The sequence below is a fragment of the Cherax quadricarinatus genome, chromosome 19 (genome assembly GCF_038502225.1).
Source record: "Cherax quadricarinatus isolate ZL_2023a chromosome 19, ASM3850222v1, whole genome shotgun sequence".
Classification (NCBI taxonomy): domain Eukaryota; kingdom Metazoa; phylum Arthropoda; class Malacostraca; order Decapoda; family Parastacidae; genus Cherax; species Cherax quadricarinatus.
In genome coordinates this window covers 4,561,393-4,585,546 of record NC_091310.1, presented here as the reverse complement: position 1 = coordinate 4,585,546, position 24,154 = coordinate 4,561,393, and the positions used below count along the sequence as shown (strand labels likewise).

The 24,154-nt window shown below is 51.0% G+C and overlaps 1 protein-coding gene across 1 annotated transcript in view; it reads left to right on the top strand.

Moving 5' to 3' along the window:
* Positions 1-24,154, top strand: part of LOC128688200 (cell adhesion molecule Dscam1) — an 876,413-nt gene that overhangs the window by 209,352 nt on the left and 642,907 nt on the right. Inside the window, exon 6 of the mRNA XM_070086854.1 lies at positions 22,025-22,148. Within this exon, the coding sequence (XP_069942955.1) occupies positions 22,025-22,148 (124 nt within the window). The remainder of the gene's footprint in view (positions 1-22,024; positions 22,149-24,154) is intronic.

The window sequence follows — 24,154 nt, the reverse complement described above, 5'->3', positions numbered from 1 at the left end:
TGTGGTTCCCCACGTCCCTTCACTCTGTTGTTCCCCACATCCCTACACTCTGTGTTTCTCCACATCCCTTCACTCTGTGGTTCCCCACATCCCTTCACTCTGTGGTTCCCCACGAACCTTCACTCTGTGGTTTCCCACATCCCTTCACTCTCTGGTTCCCCATATTCCTTCACTCTGTTGTTTCCCACATCCCTTCACTCTGTGGCTTGCCTCATCAATTCACTCTGTGGTTCCCCACATCCCTTCACTCTGTGGTTCTCCACATCCCTTCACTCTGAGGTTCTCCACATCCCTTTACTATGTGGTTCCCAACCTCCCTTCACTCTGTGGTTCCCCACGTCCCTTCACTCTGTGGTTCTCCACATTCCTTCACTCTGTGGTTCCCCACATCCCTTCACTCTGTGGTTCCCCACTTCCCTTCACTCTGTGGTTCCCCACATCCCTTCACTCTGTGGTTCCCAACATCCCTTCACTCTGTGGTTCCCCACATCCCATCACTCTGTGGTTCCCCACATTCCTTCACTCTGTGGTTCCCCACCTCACTTCACTCTGTGGGTCCCCACATCCCTTCACTCTGTGGCTCCCCACATCCTTTCATTCTGTGGTTCCCCACATCCCTTCACTCTGTGGTTCCCCACATCATTTCACTCTGTGCACCCCACATCCCTTCACTCTGTGGTTTCCCACTTCCCTTCACTGTGTAGTTCCCCACACCCTTTTACTCTGTGGTTTCCTACATCCCTTCACTCTGATGCCCCACATTCCTTCACTCTGTGGTTCCCCACATCTTTTCACTCTGTGGTTCCCCACATCCCTTCACTCTTTGGTTCCCCACATCCCTTGACTCTGTGGTTCCCCACATCCCTTCACTCTATGGGTCCTCACATCCCTTCACTCTGTGGTTCCCCACATTTCTTCACTCTGTGGTTCCCCACATCCCTTCACTCTGTGGTTCTCCATATTCCTTCACTCTGTGGTTCCCCAAATCCTTTCACTCTGTGGTTCCCCACATCTCTTCTCTCTGTGGTTCCCCACATCCCTTATCTCTGTGGTTCCCCATATCCTTTCACTCTGTGGGTCCTAACATCCCTTCTCTCTGTGGTTCCCCACATTTCTTCAATCTGTGGTTCCCCACATCTTTTCACTCAGTGGTTTCCCACATCCCTTCACTCTGTGGTTCCCAACATCTCTTCACTCTGTGGTTCCACACATCTCTTCTCTCTGTGGTTCCCCACATCCCTTCACTCTGTGGGTCCTCACATCCCTTCACTCTGTGGTTCCCCACATCCCTTCACTCTGCGGTTCCCCACATCCCTTCACTCTGAGGGTCCCCATATCCCTTCACTCTTTGGTTCCCCACATCCCTTCACTCTCTGGGTTCCCTCATCTCTTCACTCTGTGGGTCCCCACATCCCTTCACTCTGTGGTTCCCCACATTCCTTCACTCTGTGGTTTCCCACATCCCTTCTCTCTGTGATTCCCCACATCCCTTCACTCTGTGGTTCCCCGCATCCCTTCACTCTGTGCTTCCCCACATCCCTTCAGTCTGTGGTGAACCATATCCCTTCATTCTGCCGATCCCCACATCCCTTCACTCTGTGGGTTCCCCACATCCCTTCACTCTGTGGTTCCCAACATCCCTTCTCTCTGTGGGTTCCCTCATCCCTTCACTCTGTCTTTCCCCACACCCCTTCACTTTGTGGTTCCCCACATCCCTTCACTCTGTGGTTCCCCACATCCCTTCACTCTGTGGTTTCCCACATCCCTTCATTCTGTGGTTCCCCACATCCCTTCACTCTGTGGTTCCCTACATCCTTTCACTCTGTGGTTCCCCACATCGCTTCACTCTGTGGTTCCCCATATCCCTTCACTCTGCGGTTCCCCACATCCATTCACTCTGTGGGTTCACACATCCCTTCACTCTGTGGTTCCCCATATCCCTTCACTCCGTTGGTCCCCACATCCCTTCACTTAGTGGTTCCCCATATCCCTTCACACTGTGGTTCCCCATATCCCTTCACTCTTTGGTTCCACACATTCCTTCACTCTGTGGTTCCCCACATCCCTTCACTCTGTGGTTCCCCACATCCCTTCACTCAGTTTTCCCTACATCCCTTCACACTGTGGTTCCCCACATCCCTTAACTCTGTGGTTCCCCACATCCCTTCACTCTGTGGTTCCCCACATCCTTTCACTCTGTGGTTCCCCATATCTCTTCACTCTGTGGGTCCCCACATCCCTTCACTCTGTGGTTCCCCACATCCTTTCACACTGTGGTTCCCACATCCCTTCACTCTGTGGTTCTCCACATCACTTCACTATGTGTTTCCCCACATCCCTTCACTCTGTGGTTCCCACATCCCTTCACTCTGTAGCTCTCCACATCCCTTCATTCTGTGGTTCCCCACATCCTTTCACTCTGTGGTTCCCTACCTCCATTCACTCTTTGGTTCCCCACATCCCTTCACTCTGTGATTCCCCGCATCCCTTCACTCTGTGGTTCCCCACATTCTTTCACTCTGTGGTTCCCCACATCCCTTCACTCTGTTGTTCCCCACATTCCTTCACTCTGTGGTTCCCCACATCCCTTCACTCTGTGGTTCCCCACATCCCTTCACTCTGTGGTTCCCCACGACCCTTCACTCTGTGGTTTCCCACATACCTTCACTCTGTGGTTCCCATATCCCTTCACTCTGTGGTTTCACACATCCCTTCACTCTGTGGCTTACCACATCAATTCACTCTGTGGTTCCCCACATCCCTTCACTCTGTGGTTCCCCACATCCCTTCACTCTGTGGTTTCCCACATCCCTTCATTCTGTGGTTCCCCACATCCCTTTACTCTGTGGTTCCCCACATCCCTCCACTTTGTGCTTCCCCACATCACTTCACTCTGTGGTTCTCCACATCCCTTCACTCTGTGGTTCTCCACATCCCTTTACTATGTGGTTCCCAACATCCCTTAACTCTGTGGTTCCCCACGTCACTTCAATCTGTGGTTCCCCACATCCCTTCACTCTGTGGTTCCTCACTTCCCTTCACTCTGTGGTTCCGCACATCATTTCACTCTGTGGTTCCCAACATCCCTTCACTCTGTGGTTCCCCACATCCCTTCACTCTGTGGTTTCCCACATTCCTTCACTCTGTGGTTCCCCATATCTCTTCACTCTGTGGGTCCCCACTTCCCTTCACTCTGTGGTTCCCCACATCCTTTCACTCTGTGGTTCCCCACATCCCTTCACTCTGTGGCTCCCCACATCATTTCACTCTGTTCCCCCACATCCCTTTACTCTGTGGTTCTCCACATCCCTTTACTATGTGGTTCCCAACATCCCTTCACTCTGTGGTTCCCCACGTCCCTTCACTCTGTTGTTCCCCACATCCCTACACTCTGTGTTTCTCCACATCCCTTCACTCTGTGGTTCCCCACATCCCTTCACTCTGTGGTTCCCCACGAACCTTCACTCTGTGGTTTCCCACATCCCTTCACTCTCTGGTTCCCCATATTCCTTCACTCTGTTGTTTCCCACATCCCTTCACTCTGTGGCTTGCCTCATCAATTCACTCTGTGGTTCCCCACATCCCTTCATTCTGTGGTTTCCCACATCCCTTCATTCTGTGGTTCCCCACGTCCCTTCACTCTGTGGTTCCCCACATCCCTTCACTCTATGGTTCCCCACATCCCTTCACTCTGAGGTTCCTCACATCCCTTCACTCTGTGGTTCTCCACATCCCTTCACTCTGAGGTTCTCCACATCCCTTTACTATGTGGTTCCCAACATCCCTTCACTCTGTGGTTCCCCACGTCCCTTCACTCTCTGGTTCTCCACATTCCTTCACTCTGTGGTTCCCCACATCCCTTCACTCTGTGGTTCCCCACTTCCCTTCACTCTGTGGTTCCCCACATCCCTTCACTCTGTGGTTCCCAACATCCCTTCACTCTGTGGTTCCCCACATCCCATCACTCTGTGGTTCCCCACATTCCATCACTCTGTGGTTCCCCACATCCCTTCACTCTGTGGGTCCCCACATCCCTTCACTCTGTGGCTCCCCACATCCTTTCATTCTGTGGTTCCCCACATCCCTTCACTCTGTGGTTCCCCACATCATTTCACTCTGTGCACCCCACATCCCTTCACTCTGTGGTTTCCCACTTCCCTTCACTGTGTAGTTCCCCACACCCTTTTACTCTGTGGTTTCCTACATCCCTTCACTCTGATGCCCCACATTCCTTCACTCTGTGGTTCCCAACATCTTTTCACTCTGTGGTTCCCCACATCCCTTCACTCTTTGGTTCCCCACATCCCTTGACTCTGTGGTTCCCCACATCCCTTCACTCTATGGGTCCTCACATCCCTTCACTCTGTGGTTCCCCACATTTCTTCACAATGTGGTTCCCCACATCCCTTCACTCTGTGGTTCTCCACATTCCTTCACTCTGTGGTTCCCCAAATCCTTTCACTCTGTGGTTCCCCACATCTCTTCTCTCTGTGGTTCCCCACATCCCTTATTTCTGTGGTTCCCCATATCCTTTCACTCTGTGGGTCCTAACATCCCTTCTCTCTCTGGTTCCCCACATTTCTTCAATCTGTGGTTCCCCACATCTTTTCACTCAGTGGTTTCCCACATCCCTTCACTCTGTGGTTCCCAACATCTCTTCACTCTGTGGTTCCACACATCTCTTCTCTCTGTGGTTCCCCACATCCCTTCACTCTGTGGGTCCTCACATCCCTTCACTCTGTGGTTCCCCACATCCCTTCACTCTGCGGTTCCCCACATCCCTTCACTCTGAGGGTCCTAACATCCCTTCTCTCTGTGGTTCCCCACATTTCTTCAATCTGTGGTTCCCCACATCTTTTCACTCAGTGGTTTCCCACATCCCTTCACTCTGTGGTTCCCAACATCTCTTCACTCTGTGGTTCCCCACATTTCTTCAATCTGTGGTTCCCCACATCTTTTCACTCAGTGGTTTCCCACATCCCTTCACTCTGTGGTTCCCAACATCTCTTCACTCTGTGGTTCCACACATCTCTTCTCTCGGTGGTTCCCCACATCCCTTCACTCTGTGGGTCCCCACATCCCTTCACTCTGTGGTTCCCCACATTCCTTCACTCTGTGGTTTCCCACATCCCTTCACTCTGTGATTCCCCACATCCCTTCACTCTGTGGTTCCCCGCATCCCTTCAATCTGTGCTTCCCCACATCCCTTCAGTCTGTGGTGAACCATATCCCTTCATTCTGCCGATCCCCACATCCCTTCACTCTGTGGGTTCCCCACATCCCTTCACTCTGTGGTTCCCAACATCCCTTCTCTCTGTGGGTTCCCTCATCCCTTCACTCTGTCTTTCCCCACACCCCTTCACTTTGTGGTTCCCCACATCTTTTCACTCTGTGGTTCCCCACATCCCTTCACTCTGTGGTTTCCCACATCCCTTCATTCTGTGGTTCCCCACATCCCTTCACTCTGTGGTTCCCTACATCCTTTCACTCTGTGGTTCCCCACATCGCTTCACTCTGTGGTTCCCCATATCCCTTCACTCTGCGGTTCCCCACATCCATTCACTCTGTGGGTTCACACATCCCTTCACTCTGTGGTTCCCCATATCCCTTCACTCCGTTGGTCCCCACATCCCTTCACTTAGTGGTTCCCCACATCCCTTCACACTGTGGTTCCCCATATCCCTTCACTCTTTGGTTCCCCACATTCCTTCACTCTGTGGTTCCCCACATCCCTTCACACTGTTTTTCCCCTCATCCCTTCACTCTGTGGTTCCGCACATCCCTTCACTCTGTGGTTCCCCACATCACTTCACTCTGTGGTTCCCCACATCACTTAACTCTGTGGTTCCCCACATACCTTCACTCTGTGGGTTCCCCACATCCCTTCACTCTGTGGTTCCCCACATCCCTTCACTCAGTTTTCCCCACATCCCTTCACACTGTGGTTCCCCACATCCCTTAACTCTGTGGTTCCCCACATCCCTTCACTCTGTGGTTCCCCACATCCTTTCACTCTGTGGTTCCCCACATCCCTTCACTCTGTGGGTTCCCTCATCCCTTCACTATGTGGGTCCCCTCATCCCTTCACTCTGTGGTTTCCCACATTCCTTCACTCTGTTGTTTCCCACATCCCTTCACTCTGTGGTTCCCCACATCCCTTCACTCTGTGGTTCCCCACATCCGTTCACTCTGTGGTTCTGTACATCCCTTCACTCTGACGGTCCCCGCATCCCTTCACTCTGTGGTTCCCCACATCCCTTCACTCTGTGGGTTCCCTCATCCCTTCACTATGTGGGTCCCCTCATCCCTTCACTCTGTGGTTTCCCACATTCTTTCACTCTGTTGTTTCCCACATCCCTTCACTCTGTGGTTCCCCACATCCCTTCACTCTGTGGTTCCCCACATCCCTTCACTCTCTGGTTCCCCACATCCCTTCACTCAGTTTTCCCCACATCCCTTCACACTGTGGTTCCCCACATCCCTTAACTCTGTGGTTCCCCACATACCTTCACTCTGTGGGTTCCCCAAATCCCTTCACTCTGTGGGTCCCCACATCCCTTCACTTTGTGGTTCCCCACATCCTTTCAATCTGTGGTTCCCCACATTTTTTCACTATGTGGTCCCCAACATTATTTCACTCTGTACCCCCCACATCCCTTCACTCAGTGGTTACCCACATCCCTTCACTCTGTGGTTCCCCACACCCTTTCATTATGTGGTTCCCCACATCCCTTTACTCTGTGGGCCCCACATTCATTCACTCTGTGGTTCCCCACATCCCTTCACTCTGTGGTCCCCCACATAACTTCACTCTTTGGTTCCCCACATCCCTTCACTATGTGGTTCACCACACCCCTTCACTCTGTGGGTTCTCACATCCCTTCACTCTGTGGTTCCCCACATTTCTTCACTCTGTGGTTCCCCACATCCCTTCACTCTGTGGTTCCCCACATCCCTTCACTCTGTGGTTCTGTACATCCCTTCACTCTGACGGTCCCCGCATCCCTTCACTCTGTGGTTTCCCACATCCCTTCACTCTGTGGGTTCCCTCATCCCTTCACTATGTGGGTCCCCTCATCCCTTCACTCTGTGGTTTCCCACATTCCTTCACTCTGTTGTTTCCAACATCCCTTCACTCTGTGGTTCCCCACATCCCTTCACTCTGTGGTTCCCCACATCCGTTCACTCTGTGGTTCCCCACATCCCTTCACTCTGCGGTTCCCCACATCCCTTCACTCTGTGGGTTCCCCACATCCCTTCACTCTGTGGTTCCCCGTATCCATTCACTCTGTGGGTCCCCACATCCCTTCACAGTGTGGTTCCCCACATCCCTTCACTCTGTAGTTCCCATATCCCTTCACTCTGTGGTTTCACACATCCCTTCACTCTGTGGCTCCGATCATTCCATCGCTCTGTGGTTCCCCACATACCTTCACTCTCTGGGTTCCCCACATCCCTACACTCTGTGGTTCCCCAAGACCCTTCACTCTGTGGTTTCCCACATCTCTTCACCCTGTGGTTCCCAATATCCCTTCACTCTGTGGTTCCCAACATCCCTTCACTCTGTGATTTCCTACATCCCATCATTCTGTTGTTCCCCACATCCCTTCACTCTGTGGTTCCCCACATCCCTTCATTCTGTGGTTCCCCACATCCCTTCACTCTGTGTTTCTCCACATCCCTTCACTCTGTGGTTCTCCACATCCCTTCACTCAGTGGTTCTCCACATTCCTTCACTCTGTGGTTCCCATCATCCCTTTACTCTGTGGTTCCCAACATCCTTCAAATCTGTGGTCCTCCACATCACTTCACTCTGTGGTTCTCCACATCACTTCACTCTGTGTTTCCCCACATCCCTTCACTCTGTGGTTCCCACATCCCTTCACTCTGTGGTTCTCCACATCCCTTCATTCTGTGGTTCCCCACATCCTTTCACTCTGGTTCCCTACCTCCATTCACTCTGTGGTTCCCCACATCCCTTCACACTGTGATTCCCCGCATCCCTTCACTCTGTGGTTCCCCACATTCTTTCACTCTGTGGTTCCCCAAATCCCTTCACTCTGTTGTTCCCCACATTCCTTCACTCTGTGGTTCCCCACATCCCTTCACTCTGTGGTTCCCCACATCCCTTCACTCTGTGGTTCCCCACGACCCTTCACTCTGTGGTTTCCCACATCCCTTCACTCTGTGGTTCCCATATATCTTCACTCTGTGGTTTCACACATCCCTTCACTCTGTGGCTTACAACATAAATTAACTCTGTGGTTCCCCACATCCCTTCACTCTGTGGTTCCCCACATCCCTTCACTCTGTGGTTTCCCACATCCCTTCATTCTGTGGTTCCCCACATCCCTTTACTCTGTGGTTCCCCACATCCCTTCACTCTGTGGTTCCCCACATCACTTCACTCTGTAGTTCTCCACATCCCTTCACTCTGTGGTTCTCCACATCCCTTTACTATGTGGTTCCCAACATCCCTTCACTCTGTGGTTCCCCACGTCCCTTCACTCTTTGGTTCCCCATATTCCTTCAATCTGTGGTTCCTCACATCCCTTCACTCTGTGGTTTCTCACTTCCCTTCACTCTGTGGTTCCCCACATCATTTCTCTCTGTGGTTCCCAACATCCCTTCACTCTGTGGTTCCCCACATCCCTTCACTCTGTGGTTTCCCACATTCCTTCTCTCTGTGGTTCCCCATATCTCTTCACTCTGTGGGTCCCCACATCCCTTCTCTCTGTGGTTCCCCACATCCTTTCACACTGTGGTTCCCACATCCCTTCACTCTGTGGTTCTCCACATCACTTCACTATGTGTTTCCCCACATTCCTTCACTCACTCTGTGGTTCCCACATCCCTTCACTCTGTGGCTCTCCACATCCCTTCATTCTGTGGTTCCCCACATCCTTTCACTCTGTGGTTCCCTACCTCCATTCACTCTGTGGTTCCCCACATCCCTTCACTCTGTGATTCCCCGCATCCCTTCACTCTGTGGTTCCCCACATTCTTTCACTCTGTGGTTCCCCACATCCCTTCACTCTGTTGTTCCCCACATTCCTTCACTCTGTGGTTCCCCACATCCCTTCACTCTGTGGTTCCCCACATCCCTTCACTCTGTGGTTCCCCACGACCCTTCACTCTGTGGTTTCCCCACATACCTTCACTCTGTGGTTCCCATATCCCTTCACTCTGTGGTTTCACACATCCCTTCACTCTGTGGCTTACCACATCAATTCACTCTGTGGTTCCCCACATCCCTTCACTCTGTGGTTCCCCACATCCCTTCACTCTGTCGTTTCCCACATCCCTTCATTCTGTGGTTACCCACATCCCTTTACTCTGTGGTTCCCCACATCCCTCCACTTTGTGCTTCCCCACATCACTTCACTCTGTGGTTCTCCACATCCCTTCACTCTGTGGTTCTCCACATCCCTTTACTATGTGGTTCCCAACATCCCTTCACTCTGTGGTTCCCCACGTCCCTTCAATCTGTGGTTCCCCACATCCCTTCACTCTGTGGTTCCTCACTTCCCTTCACTCTGTGGTTCCGCACATCATTTCACTCTGTGGTTCCCAACATCCCTTCACTCTGTGGTTCCCCACATCCCTTCACTCTGTGGTTTCCCACATTCCTTCACTCTGTGGTTCCCCATATCTCTTCACTCTGTGGGTCCCCACTTCCCTTCACTCTGTGGTTCCCCACATCCTTTCACTCTGTGGTTCCCCACATCCCTTCACTCTGTGGCTCCCCACATCATTTCACTCTGTTCCCCCACATCCCTTTACTCTGTGGTTCTCCACATCCCTTTACTATGTGGTTCCCAACATCCCTTCACTCTGTGGTTCCCCACGTCCCTTCACTCTGTTGTTCCCCACATCCCTACACTCTGTGTTTCTCGACATCCCTTCACTCTGTGGTTCCCCACATCCCTTCACTCTGTGGTTCCCCACGACCCTTCACTCTGTGGTTTCCCACATCCCTTCACTCTCTGGTTCCCCATATTCCTTCACTCTGTTGTTTCCCACATCCCTTCACTCTGTTGCTTGCCTCATCAATTCACTCTGTGGTTCCCCACATCCCTTCATTCTGTGGTTTCCCACATCCCTTCATTCTGTGGTTCCCCACATCCCTTCACTCTGTGGTTCCCCACATCCCTTCACTCTATGGTTCCCCACATCCCTTCACTCTGAGGTTCCCCACATCCCTTCACTCTGTGGTTCTCCACATCCCTTCACTCTGAGGTTCTCCACATCCCTTTACTATGTGGTTCCCAACATCCCTTCACTCTGTGGTTCCCCACGTCCCTTCACTCTCTGGTTCTCCACATTCCTTCACTCTGTGGTTCTCCACATCCCTTCACTCTGTGGTTCCCCACTTCCCTTCACTCTGTGGTTCCCCACATCCCTTCACTCTGTGGTTCCCAACATCCCTTCACTCTGTGGTTCCCCACATCCCATCACTCTGTGGTTCCCCACATTCCTTCACTCTGTGGTTCCCCACATCCCTTCACTCTGTAGGTCCCCACATCCCTTCACTCTGTGGCTCCCCACATCCTTTCACTCTGTGGTTCCCCACATCCCTTCACTCTGTGTTTCACCACATCATTTCACTCTGTGCACCCCACATCCCTTCACTCTGTGGTTTACCACTTCCCTTCACTGTGTAGTTCCCCACACCCTTTTACTCTGTGGTTTCCTACCTCCCTTCACTCTGATGCCCCACATTCCTTCACTCTGTGGTTCCCCACATCTTTTCACTCTGTGGTTCCCCACATCCCTTCACTCTTTGGTTCCCCACATCCCTTGACTCTGTGGTTCCCCACATCCCTTCACTCTATGGGTCCTCACATCCCTTCACTCTGTGGTTCCCCACATTTCTTCACTCTGTGATTCCCCACATCCCTTCACTCTGTGGTTCTCCACATTCCTTCACTCTGTGGTTCCCCAATCCTTTCACTCTGTGGTTCCCCACATCTCTTCTCTCTGTGGTTCCCCACATCCCTTATCTCTGTGGTTCCCCATATCCTTTCACTCTGTGGGTCCTAACATCCCTTCTCTCTGTGGTTCCCCACATTTCTTCAATCTGTGGTTCCCCACATCTTTTCACTCTGTGGTTTCCCACATCCCTTCACTCTGTGGTTCCCAACATCTCTTCACTCTGTGGTTCCACACATCTCTTCTCTCTGTGGTTCCCCACATCCCTTCACTCTGTGGGTCCTCACATCCCTTCACTCTGTGGTTCCCCACATCCCTTCACTCTGCGGTTCCCCACATCCCTTCACTCTGAGGGTCCCCACATCCCTTCACTCTTTGGTTCCCCACATCCCTTCACTCTCTGGGTTCCCTTATCTCTTCACTCTGTGGGTCCCCACATCCCTTCACTCTGTGGTTCCCCACATTCCTTCACTCTGTGGTTCTCCACATCCCTTCACTCTGTGGTTCTCCACATCCCTTTACTATGTGGTTCCCAACATCCCTTCACTCTGTGGTTCCCCACGTCCCTTCACTCTGTGGTTCCCCACATCCCTTCACTCTGTGGTTCCCCACGACCCTTCACTCTGTGGTTTCCCACATCCCTTCACTCTCTGGTTCACCATATTCCTTCACTCTGTTGTTTCCCACATCCCTTCACTCTGTTGCTTGCCTCATCAATTCACTCTGTGGTTCCCCACATCCCTTCATTCTGTGGTTTCCCACATCCCTTCATTCTGTGGTTCCCCACATCCCTTCACTCTGTGGTTCCCCACATCCCTTCACTCTATGGTTCCCCACATCCCTTCACTCTGAGGTTCCCCACATCCCTTCACTCTGTGGTTCTCCACATCCCTTCACTCTGAGGTTCTCCACATCCCTTTACTATGTGGTTCCCAACATCCCTTCACTCTGTGGTTCCCCACGTCCCTTCACTCTCTGGTTCTCCACATTCCTTCACTCTGTGGTTCTCCACATCCCTTCACTCTGTGGTTCCCCACTTCCCTTCACTCTGTGGTTCCCCACATCCCTTCACTCTGTGGTTCCCAACATCCCTTCACTCTGTGGTTCCCCACATCCCATCACTCTGTGGTTCCCCACATTCCTTCACTCTGTGGTTCCCCACATCCCTTCACTCTGTAGGTCCCCACATCCCTTCACTCTGTGGCTCCCCACATCCTTTCACTCTGTGGTTCCCCACATCCCTTCACTCTGTGTTTCCCCACATCATTTCACTCTGTGCACCCCACATCCCTTCACTCTGTGGTTTACCACTTTCCTTCACTGTGTAGTTCCCCACACCCTTTTACTCTGTGGTTTCCTACCTCCCTTCACTCTGATGCCCCACATTCCTTCACTCTGTGGTTCCCCACATCTTTTCACTCTGTGGTTCCCCACATCCCTTCACTCTTTGGTTCCCCACATCCCTTGACTCTGTGGTTCCCCACATCCCTTCACTCTATGGGTCCTCACATCCCTTCACTCTGTGGTTCCCCACATTTCTTCACTCTGTGATTCCCCACATCCCTTCACTCTGTGGTTCTCCACATTCCTTCACTCTGTGGTTCCCCAAATCCTTTCACTCTGTGGTTCCCCACATCTCTTCTCTCTGTGGTTCCCCACATCCCTTATCTCTGTGGTTCCCCATATCCTTTCACTCTGTGGGTCCTAACATCCCTTCTCTCTGTGGTTCCCCACATTTCTTCAATCTGTGGTTCCCCACATCTTTTCACTCTGTGGTTTCCCACATCCCTTCACTCTGTGGTTCCCAACATCTCTTCACTCTGTGGTTCCACACATCTCTTCTCTCTGTGGTTCCCCACATCCCTTCACTCTGTGGGTCCTCACATCCCTTCACTCTGTGGTTCCCCACATCCCTTCACTCTGCGGTTCCCCACATCCCTTCACTCTGAGGGTCCCCACATCCCTTCACTCTTTGGTTCCCCACATCCCTTCACTCTCTGGGTTCCCTCATCTCTTCACTCTGTGGGTCCCTACATCCCTTCACTCTGTGGTTCCCCACATTCCTTCACTCTGTGGTTCTCCACATCCCTTCACTCTGTGGTTCTCCACATCCCTTTACTATGTGGTTCCCAACATCCCTTCACTCTGTGGTTCCCCACGTCCCTTCACTCTGTGGTTCCCCACATCCCTTCACTCTGTGGTTCCCCACGACCCTTCACTCTGTGGTTTCCCACATCCCTTCACTCTCTGGTTCACCATATTCCTTCACTCTGTTGTTTCCCACATCCCTTCACTCTGTTGCTTGCCTCATCAATTCACTCTGTGGTTCCCCACATCCCTTCATTCTGTGGTTTCCCACATCCCTTCATTCTGTGGTTCCCCACATCCCTTCACTCTGTGGTTCCCCACATCCCTTCACTCTATGGTTCCCCACATCCCTTCACTCTGAGGTTCCCCACATCCCTTCACTCTGTGGTTCTCCACATCCCTTCACTCTGAGGTTCTCCACATCCCTTTACTATGTGGTTCCCAACATCCCTTCACTCTGTGGTTCCCCACGTCCCTTCACTCTCTGGTTCTCCACATTCCTTCACTCTGTGGTTCTCCACATCCCTTCACTCTGTGGTTCCCCACTTCCCTTCACTCTGTGGTTCCCCACATCCCTTCACTCTGTGGTTCCCAACATCCCTTCACTCTGTGGTTCCCCACATCCCATCACTCTGTGGTTCCCCACATTCCTTCACTCTGTGGTTCCCCACATCCCTTCACTCTGTAGGTCCCCACATCCCTTCACTCTGTGGCTCCCCACATCCTTTCACTCTGTGGTTCCCCACATCCCTTCACTCTGTGTTTCCCCACATCATTTCACTCTGTGCACCCCACATCCCTTCACTCTGTGGTTTACCACTTCCCTTCACTGTGTAGTTCCCCACACCCTTTTACTCTGTGGTTTCCTACCTCCCTTCACTCTGATGCCCCACATTCCTTCACTCTGTGGTTCCCCACATCTTTTCACTCTGTGGTTCCCCACATCCCTTCACTCTTTGGTTCCCCACATCCCTTGACTCTGTGGTTCCCCACATCCCTTCCCTCTATGGGTCCTCACATCCCTTCACTCTGTGGTTCCCCACATTTCTTCACTCTGTGATTCCCCACATCCCTTCACTCTGTGGTTCTCCACATTCCTTCACTCTGTGGTTCCCCAAATCCTTTCACTCTGTGGTTCCCCACATCTCTTCTCTCTGTGGTTCCCCACATCCCTTATCTCTGTGGTTCCCCATATCCTTTCACTCTGTGGGTCCTAACATCCCTTCTCTCTGTGGTTCCCCACATTTCTTCAATCTGTGGTTCCCCACATCTTTTCACTCTGTGGTTTCCCACATCCCTTCACTCTGTGGTTCCCAACATCTCTTCACTCTGTGGTTCCACACATCTCTTCTCTCTGTGGTTCCCCACATCCCTTCACTCTGTGGGTCCTCACATCCCTTCACTCTGTGGTTCCCCACATCCCTTCACTCTGCGGTTCCCCACATCCCTTCACTCTGAGGGTCCCCACATCCCTTCACTCTTTGGTTCCCCACATCCCTTCACTCTCTGGGTTCCCTCATCTCTTCACTCTGTGGGTCCCCACATCCCTTCACTCTGTGGTTCCCCACATTCCTTCACTCTGTGGTTTCCCACATCCCTTCACTCTGTGGTTCCCCACATCCCTTCACTCTGTGGTTCCCCGCATCCCTTCACTCTGTGCTTCCCCACATCCCTTCAGTCTGTGGTGAACCATATCCCTTCATTCTGCCGATCCCCACATCCCTTCACTCTGTGGGTTCCCCACATCCCTTCACTCTGTGGTTCCCAACATCCCTTCACTCTGTGGGTTCCCTCATCCCTTCACTCTGTCTTTCCCCACACCCCTTTACTTTGTGGTTCCCCACATCCCTTCACTCTGTGGTTCCCCACTTCCCTTCACTCTGTGGTTTCCCACATCCCTTCATTCTGTGGTTCCCCACATCCCTTCACTCTGTGGTTCCCTACATCCTTTCACTCTGTGGTTCCCCACATCGCTTCACACTGTGGTTCCCCATATCCCTTCACTCTGCGGTTCCCCACATCCATTCACTCTGTGGGTTCACACATCCCTTCACTCTGTGGTTCTCCATATCCCTTCACTCCGTTGGTCCCCACATCCCTTCACTTAGTGGTTCCCCACATCCCTTCACACTGTGGTTCCCCATATCCCTTCACTCTTTGGTTCCCCACATTCCATCACTCTGTGGTTCCCCACATCCCTTCACACTGTTTTTCCCCACATCCCTTCACTCTGTGGTTCCGCACATCCCTTCACTCTGTGGTTCCCCACATCCCTTCACTCTGTGGTTCCCCACATCACTTAACTCTGTGGTTCCCCACATACCTTCACTCTGTGGGTTCCCCACATCCCTTCACTCTGTGGTTCCCCACATCCCTTCACTCAGTTTTCCCCACATCCCTTCACACTGTGGTTCCCCACATCCCTTAACTCTGTGGTTCCCCACATACCTTCACTCTGTGGGTTCCCCAAATCCCTTCACTCTGTGGGTCCCCAAATCCCTTCATTCTGTGGTTCCCCACATCCTTTCACTCTGTGGTTCCCCACATCTTTTCACTCTGTGGTTCCCCACATTATTTCACTCTGTACCCCCCACATCCCTTCATTCTGTGGTTACCCACATCCCTTCACAGTGTGGTTCCCCACACCCTTTCACTATGTGGTTCCCCACATCCCTTTACTCTGTGGGCCCCACATTCCTTCACTCTGTGGTTCCCCACATCCCTTCACTCTGTGGTTCCCCACATAACTTCACTCTTTGGTTCCCCACATCCCTTCACTATGTGGTTCACCGCACCCCTTCACTCTGTGGGTCCTCACATCCCTTCAATCTGTGGTTCTCCACATCCCTTCACTCTGTGGTTCCCCACATCCCTTCACTCTGTGGTTCCCCACATCCCTTCACTCTGTGGTTCCCCACATCTCTTCTTTCTGTGGTTCCCACATCCCTTAACTCTGTGGTTCCCCACATCCCTTCACTCTGTGGTTCTCCACATTCCTTCACTCCGTGGTTTCCCAAATAAGTTCACTCTGTGGGCCCTCACATCCCTTCACTCTGTTGTTCTCCACATCCCTTCGTTCTGTGGTTCCCCACATCCCTTCACTCGGACGGTCCCCGGATCCCTTCACTCTGTGGTTCCCCACATCCCTTCACTCTGTGGTTCCCCACATCCTTTCACTCTGTGGTTCCCCACATCCCTTCACTCTGCGGTTCCCCACATCCCTTCACTCTGTGGGTTCCCCACATCCCTTCACTCTGTGGTTCCCCACGTCCCTTCACTCTGTGGTTCCCCACATCCCTTCACTCTGTGGTTCCCCACGACCCTTCACTCTGTGGTTTCCCACATCCCTTCACTCTCTGGTTCACCATATTCCTTCACTCTGTTGTTTCCCACATCCCTTCACTCTGTTGCTTGCCTCATCAATTCACTCTGTGGTTCCCCACATCCCTTCATTCTGTGGTTTCCCACATCCCTTCATTCTGTGGTTCCCCACATCCCTTCACTCTGTGGTTCCCCACATCCCTTCACTCTATGGTTCCCCACATCCCTTCACTCTGAGGTTCCCCACATCCCTTCACTCTGTGGTTCTCCACATCCCTTCACTCTGAGGTTCTAAACATCCCTTTACTATGTGGTTCCCAACATCCCTTCACTCTGTGGTTCCCCACGTCCCTTCACTCTCTGGTTCTCCACATTCCTTCACTCTGTGGTTCTCCACATCCCTTCACTCTGTGGTTCCCCACTTCCCTTCACTCTGTGGTTCCCCACATCCCTTCACTCTGTGGTTCCCAACATCCCTTCACTCTGTGGTTCCCCACATCCCATCACTCTGTGGTTCCCCACATTCCTTCACTCTGTGGTTCCCCACATCCCTTCACTCTGTAGGTCCCCACATCCCTTCACTCTGTGGCTCCCCACATCCTTTCACTCTGTGGTTCCCCACATCCCTTCACTCTGTGTTTCCCCACATCATTTCACTCTGTGCACCCCACATCCCTTCACTCTGTGGTTTACCACTTCCCTTCACTGTGTAGTTCCCCACACCCTTTTACTCTGTGGTTTCCTACCTCCCTTCACTCTGATGCCCCACATTCCTTCACTCTGTGGTTCCCCACATCTTTTCACTCTGTGGTTCCCCACATCCCTTCACTCTTTGGTTCCCCACATCCCTTGACTCTGTGGTTCCCCACATCCCTTCACTCTATGGGTCCTCACATCCCTTCACTCTGTGGTTCCCCACATTTCTTCACTCTGTGATTCCCCACATCCCTTCACTCTGTGGTTCTCCACATTCCTTCACTCTGTGGTTCCCCAAATCCTTTCACTCTGTGGTTCCCCACATCTCTTCTCTCTGTGGTTCCCCACATCCCTTATCTCTGTGGTTCCCCATATCCTTTCACTCTGTGGGTCCTAACATCCCTTCTCTCTGTGGTTCCCCACATTTCTTCAATCTGTGGTTCCCCACATCTTTTCACTCTGTGGTTTCCCACATCCCTTCACTCTGTGGTTCCCAACATCTCTTCACTCTGTGGTTCCACACATCTCTTCTCTCTGTGGTTCCCCACAACCCTTCACTCTGTGGGTCCTCACATCCCTTCACTCTGTGGTTCCCCACATCCCTTCACTCTGCGGTTCCCCACATCCCTTCACTCTGAGGGTCCCCACATCCCTTCACTCTTTGGTTCCCCACATCCCTTCACTCTCTGGGTTCCCTCATCTCTTCACTCTGTGGGTCCCCACATCCCTTCACTCTGTGGTTCCCCACATTCCTTCACTCTGTGGTTCTCCACATCCCTTCACTCTGTGGTTCTCCACATCCCTTTACTATGTGGTTCCCAACATCCCTTCACTCTGTGGTTCCCCACGTCCCTTCACTCTGTGGTTCCCCACATCCCTTCACTCTGTGGTTCCCCACGACCCTTCACTCTGTGGTTTCCCACATCCCTTCACTCTCTGGTTCACCATATTCCTTCACTCTGTTGTTTCCCACATCCCTTCACTCTGTTGCTTGCCTCATCAATTCACTCTGTGGTTCCCCACATCCCTTCATTCTGTGGTTTCCCACATCCCTTCATTCTGTGGTTCCCCACATCCCTTCACTCTGTGGTTCCCCACATCCCTTCACTCTATGGTTCCCCACATCCCTTCACTCTGAGGTTCCCCACATCCCTTCACTCTGTGGTTCTCCACATCCCTTCACTCTGAGGTTCTCCACATCCCTTTACTATGTGGTTCCCAACATCCCTTCACTCTGTGGTTCCCCACGTCCCTTCACTCTCTGGTTCTCCACATTCCTTCACTCTGTGGTTCTCCACATCCCTTCACTCTGTGGTTCCCCACTTCCCTTCACTCTGTGGTTCCCCACATCCCTTCACTCTGTGGTTCCCAACATCCCTTCACTCTGTGGTTCCCCACATCCCATCACTCTGTGGTTCCCCACATTCCTTCACTCTGTGGTTCCCCACATCCCTTCACTCTGTAGGTCCCCACATCCCTTCACTCTGTGGCTCCCCACATCCTTTCACTCTGTGGTTCCCCACATCCCTTCACTCTGTGTTTCCCCACATCATTTCACTCTGTGCACCCCACATCCCTTCACTCTGTGGTTTACCACTTCCCTTCACTGTGTAGTTCCCCACACCCTTTTACTCTGTGGTTTCCTACCTCCCTTCACTCTGATGCCCCACATTCCTTCACTCTGTGGTTCCCCACATCTTTTCACTCTGTGGTTCCCCACATCCCTTCACTCTTTGGTTCCCCACATCCCTTGACTCTGTGGTTCCCCACATCCCTTCCCTCTATGGGTCCTCACATCCCTTCACTCTGTGGTTCCCCACATTTCTTCACTCTGTGATTCCCCACATCCCTTCACTCTGTGGTTCTCCACATTCCTTCACTCTGTGGTTCCCCAAATCCTTTCACTCTGTGGTTCCCCACATCTCTTCTCTCTGTGGTTCCCCACATCCCTTATCTCTGTGGTTCCCCATATCCTTTCACTCTGTGGGTCCTAACATCCCTTCTCTCTGTGGTTCCCCACATTTCTTCAATCTGTGGTTCCCCACATCTTTTCACTCTGTGGTTTCCCACATCCCTTCACTCTGTGGTTCCCAACATCTCTTCACTCTGTGGTTCCACACATCTCTTCTCTCTGTGGTTCCCCACATCCCTTCACTCTGTGGGTCCTCACATCCCTTCACTCTGTGGTTCCCCACATCCCTTCACTCTGCGGTTCCCCACATCCCTTCACTCTGAGGGTCCCCACATCCCTTCACTCTTTGGTTCCCCACATCCCTTCACTCTCTGGGTTCCCTCATCTCTTCACTCTGTGGGTCCCCACATCCCTTCACTCTGTGGTTCCCCACATTCCTTCACTCTGTGGTTTCCCACATCCCTTCACTCTGTGGTTCCCCACATCCCTTCACTCTGTGGTTCCCCGCATCCCTTCACTCTGTGCTTCCCCACATCCCTTCAGTCTGTGGTGAACCATATCCCTTCATTCTGCCGATCCCCACATCCCTTCACTCTGTGGGTTCCCCACATCCCTTCACTCTGTGGTTCCCAACATCCCTTCACTCTGTGGGTTCCCTCATCCCTTCACTCTGTCTTTCCCCACACCCCTTTACTTTGTGGTTCCCCACATCCCTTCACTCTGTGGTTCCCCACTTCCCTTCACTCTGTGGTTTCCCACATCCCTTCATTCTGTGGTTCCCCACATCCCTTCACTCTGTGGTTCCCTACATCCTTTCACTCTGTGGTTCCCCACATCGCTTCACTCTGTGGTTCCCCATATCCCTTCACTCTGCGGTTCCCCACATCCATTCACTCTGTGGGTTCACACATCCCTTCACTCTGTGGTTCTCCATATCCCTTCACTCCGTTGGTCCCCACATCCCTTCACTTAGTGGTTCCCCACATCCCTTCACACTGTGGTTCCCCATATCCCTTCACTCTTTGGTTCCCCACATTCCTTCACTCTGTGGTTCCCCACATCCCTTCACACTGTTTTTCCCCACATCCCTTCACTCTGTGGTTCCGCACATCCCTTCACTCTGTGGTTCCCCACATCCCTTCACTCTGTGGTTCCCCACATCACTTAACTCTGTGGTTCCCCACATACCTTCACTCTGTGGGTTCCCCACATCCCTTCACTCTGTGGTTCCCCACATCCCTTCACTCAGTTTTCCCCACATCCCTTCACACTGTGGTTCCCCACATCCCTTAACTCTGTGGTTCCCCACATACCTTCACTCTGTGGGTTCCCCAAATCCCTTCACTCTGTGGGTCCCCAAATCCCTTCATTCTGTGGTTCCCCACATCCTTTCACTCTGTGGTTCCCCACATCTTTTCACTCTGTGGTTCCCCACATTATTTCACTCTGTACCCCCCACATCCCTTCACTCTGTGGTTACCCACATCCCTTCACAGTGTGGTTCCCCACACCCTTTCACTATGTGGTTCCCCACATCCCTTTACTCTGTGGGCCCCACATTCCTTCACTCTGTGGTTCCCCACATCCCTTCACTCTGTGGTTCCCCACATAACTTCACTCTTTGGTTCCCCACATCCCTTCACTATGTGGTTCACCGCACCCCTTCACTCTGTGGGTCCTCACATCCCTTCAATCTGTGGTTCTCCACATCCCTTCACTCTGTGGTTCCCCACATCCCTTCACTCTGTGGTTCCCCACATCCCTTCACTCTGTGGTTCCCCACATCTCTTCTTTCTGTGGTTCCCACATCCCTTAACTCTGTGGTTCCCCACATCCCTTCACTCTGTGGTTCTCCACATTCCTTCACTCCGTGGTTTCCCAAATAAGTTCACTCTGTGGGCCCTCACATCCCTTCACTCTGTTGTTCTCCACATCCCTTCGTTCTGTGGTTCCCCACATCCCTTCACTCGGACGGTCCCCGGATCCCTTCACTCTGTGGTTCCCCACATCCCTTCACTCTGTGGTTCCCCACATCCTTTCACTCTGTGGTTCCCCACATCCCTTCACTCTGCGGTTCCCCACATCCCTTCACTCTGTGGGTTCCCCACATCCCTTCACTCTGTGGTTCCCCACATCCATTCACTCTGTGGGTTCACGCATCCCTTCGCTCTGTGGTTCCCCATATCCCTTCACTCCCTGAGTCCCCACATCCGTTCACTCTGTGGTTCCCCACATCCCTTCACACTGTGGTTCCCCACATCCCTTCAATCTATGGTTCCCCACATTCCTTCACTCTGTGGTTCCCCACATACCTTCACTCCGTGGGTTCCCCACATCCCTACACTCTGGTTCCCCACGACCCTTCACTCTGTGGTTCCCCACATCCGTTCACTCTGTGGTTCCCCATATCCCTTCACTCCGTGAGTCCCCACATCAGTTCACCCTGTGGTTCCCAATATCCCTTCACTCTGTGGTTCCCCACATCCCTTCACTCTGTGATTTCCCACATCCCTTCATTCTGTTGTTCCCCACATCCCTTCACTCTGTGGTTCCCCACATCCCTTCACTCTGTGATTTCCCACATCCCTTCATTCTGTTGTTCCCCACATCCCTTCACTCTGTGATTTCCCACATCCCTTCATTCTGTTGTTCCCCACATCCCTTCACTCTGTGGTTTCCCACATCCCTTCACTCTGTGATTTCCCACATCCCTTCATTCTGTTGTTCCCCACATCCCTTCACTCTGTGGTTCCCCACATCGCTTGTTATAATAAGGTTAGGTAAGTTTTCTAAGTTCCTTTTGGTGCAAAATTATAAATTTTTACATCAACATTAATGAAAAAAATATATCTTTAAACGTATAAGAGAAAATTTCAGAAAGAACTTAATTTTAAATGAGTTCTTTCTAATTGACCAGTTTTACATATTCGGCACGATATATATATATATATATATATATATATATATATATATATATATATATATATATATATATATATATATATATATAATTACATGAAGCGCAAAAAGAGTGAGATTTCAGCTGCGAATTCAATGTGTTTTCCTCTCTTCCAGCGGCACCATTGATGGACTCTCCTCCCAGGTTGGACCAGGAGCTAGTACACATGTTGGAGGTGGTGGAGGGTCAACCCTTCACGATCCCTTGCCTCGCCCACGCTCACCCACCTCCACACTATAGGTACGTCAGTCACGCCCACACCCACCGTCCTCCACACACCAGGAACAACAGCGTCTCTCACATCTCTAATCTTCTGCTAAAAAGTAGCACAAAATAGGATCTGGAGGCAGAAAGCTTTCTTGTGAAGTACTCCCTTGTATACCTGTAACAGAACTGAATAAAAATGGAAGGACAGAAGGTGAAAGAACACATAAAAAATCGTCTGATTCATGAAAAAGAACTGGGGAGGAAGGAACAAGACTAGAAAATTCCCAATCTCACAGAAGTTTACAAGGCTCTCTTAATACCTATCTCTCAGCGTTTTAAGACCATCTCCCACAATACCTCAAAACAAACCAGGATCTTCCACATACTCGCACACATCAAAAACATAATCATGCTATTACTCAATCAGAAATACTGCAAAAATACTTTGTTCACGTGCATGTCCATCATCCGTGTCTTCACTTTGTCTCTCAAACACTCTATCCCCCGTACACCTTATTAACTTATCTGAATATTTTGTATGTCGTTAACACGTCTCTCTGGCTTTTCTATTCTCTAATGTTTTCAGCTTCAGTTTATTTTGTTTCTGTTCGTATTTCTTCCTCTTTAGTTGTGACATTCGTCTCACTGCAAGCCTCTGCAATTTCTCTAGTTTCTTAATATATTCTGTCAGGTGTATGCTCCTTACAGATGTTGAATTCTTTAACAAGAGCCTGATATATGATTTATAAAGGATTGATTATCTCCTCGTTGAGATTCCTGAAAGTTGTTCTTAGATCCTCCTATGATTACTGTAATTTCCCGACACTATTCTCATAGCTAGGCCATTTTTTCCTCTAAAAAAAAAGGCTTGCTGCCTCTGCACATTGAGCCTATACTCGGTTTCCAGTCTTTTTGTCCTTTCCCCACTCTTTATATTCTTCCATTTTCTGAGAATGAATTCCAGTAGCCACACGTCTGACTAATCCTGCACTTCGCTCATGTCCATTTTGTAGTCTTTCCATGTCTTCATCAGTTTTTATTCTCATTAATTTCACATCATGTGTAAACATGGATATATATGACACTCTCTTCTTGTACGTTATTGAAGAAACTGTTCTGTGAATTGGACTGAAGAAGCCACTGGCTGACAAAATGCTTCCAAGAATAATGATACCCAAATATTGTACAAGTGTCTCATTTATCAAACTGGATAGGACCTAAAACTCAAGCGTCTTGGTTCCGGCTTGTTACACTTCCTCATTTTCATACCTCATTTCGGGCAATCATTCTTTGCCTCCTTCGTTTTAGTAACCCTTAATCAAGGTTAGTGTTATCCCTGTTACACCTGCTAAGTCATGGTTCCGTCTCTGTCTCTTGTGAGGAACGGTGTCACATATCTTCTTGCTGCCCAAGAATATTCTATCCATATCTCTCTCTCTCTCTCTCTCTCTCTCTCTCTCTCTCTCTCTCTCTCTCTCTCTCTCTCTCTCTCTCTCTCTCTCTCTCTCTCTCTCTCTCTCTCTCTCTCTCTCTCTCTCTCTCTCTCTCTCTCTCTTTCCCTTTCTTGCCCCACACCTGTAACTTTGTCCAAAAAAATCGAGCACGTTTCAGGTAAAGGAATTTGCCATCTTTCAGCAGAGATGACGAAAAGAAACAAGAAGAAAAAGAAAGTCAGTGGCTCAATCAGGAACTCAGAGAGGCAAGTCAATTCCCAAGAAACAAGCAGGAAATTCAGAAACATGTACATATCAATAAGATGAGAATCAGATCGTCAAATTGAAAAATCAAAATATGGAAGATCAAAACAGAACCAAAGTTACTCCACAGACACCTTAGGAAAATGGCAAGTGAGAATGATCAAGTAAACAGGCAGAAGCATAATGATGAGACACCGACGGAGAATGGCAGAAAAGACTACAAAGAGCTTAGCAAAAGATTCGAAATGTTCTTTACAGATGAAACTGGAGAGTTACCAGAAGGCTTCATGTGAGAGCAGATCAACTGGCGCAGCAGCACAACAAAAGAAGTACTGAGACTAC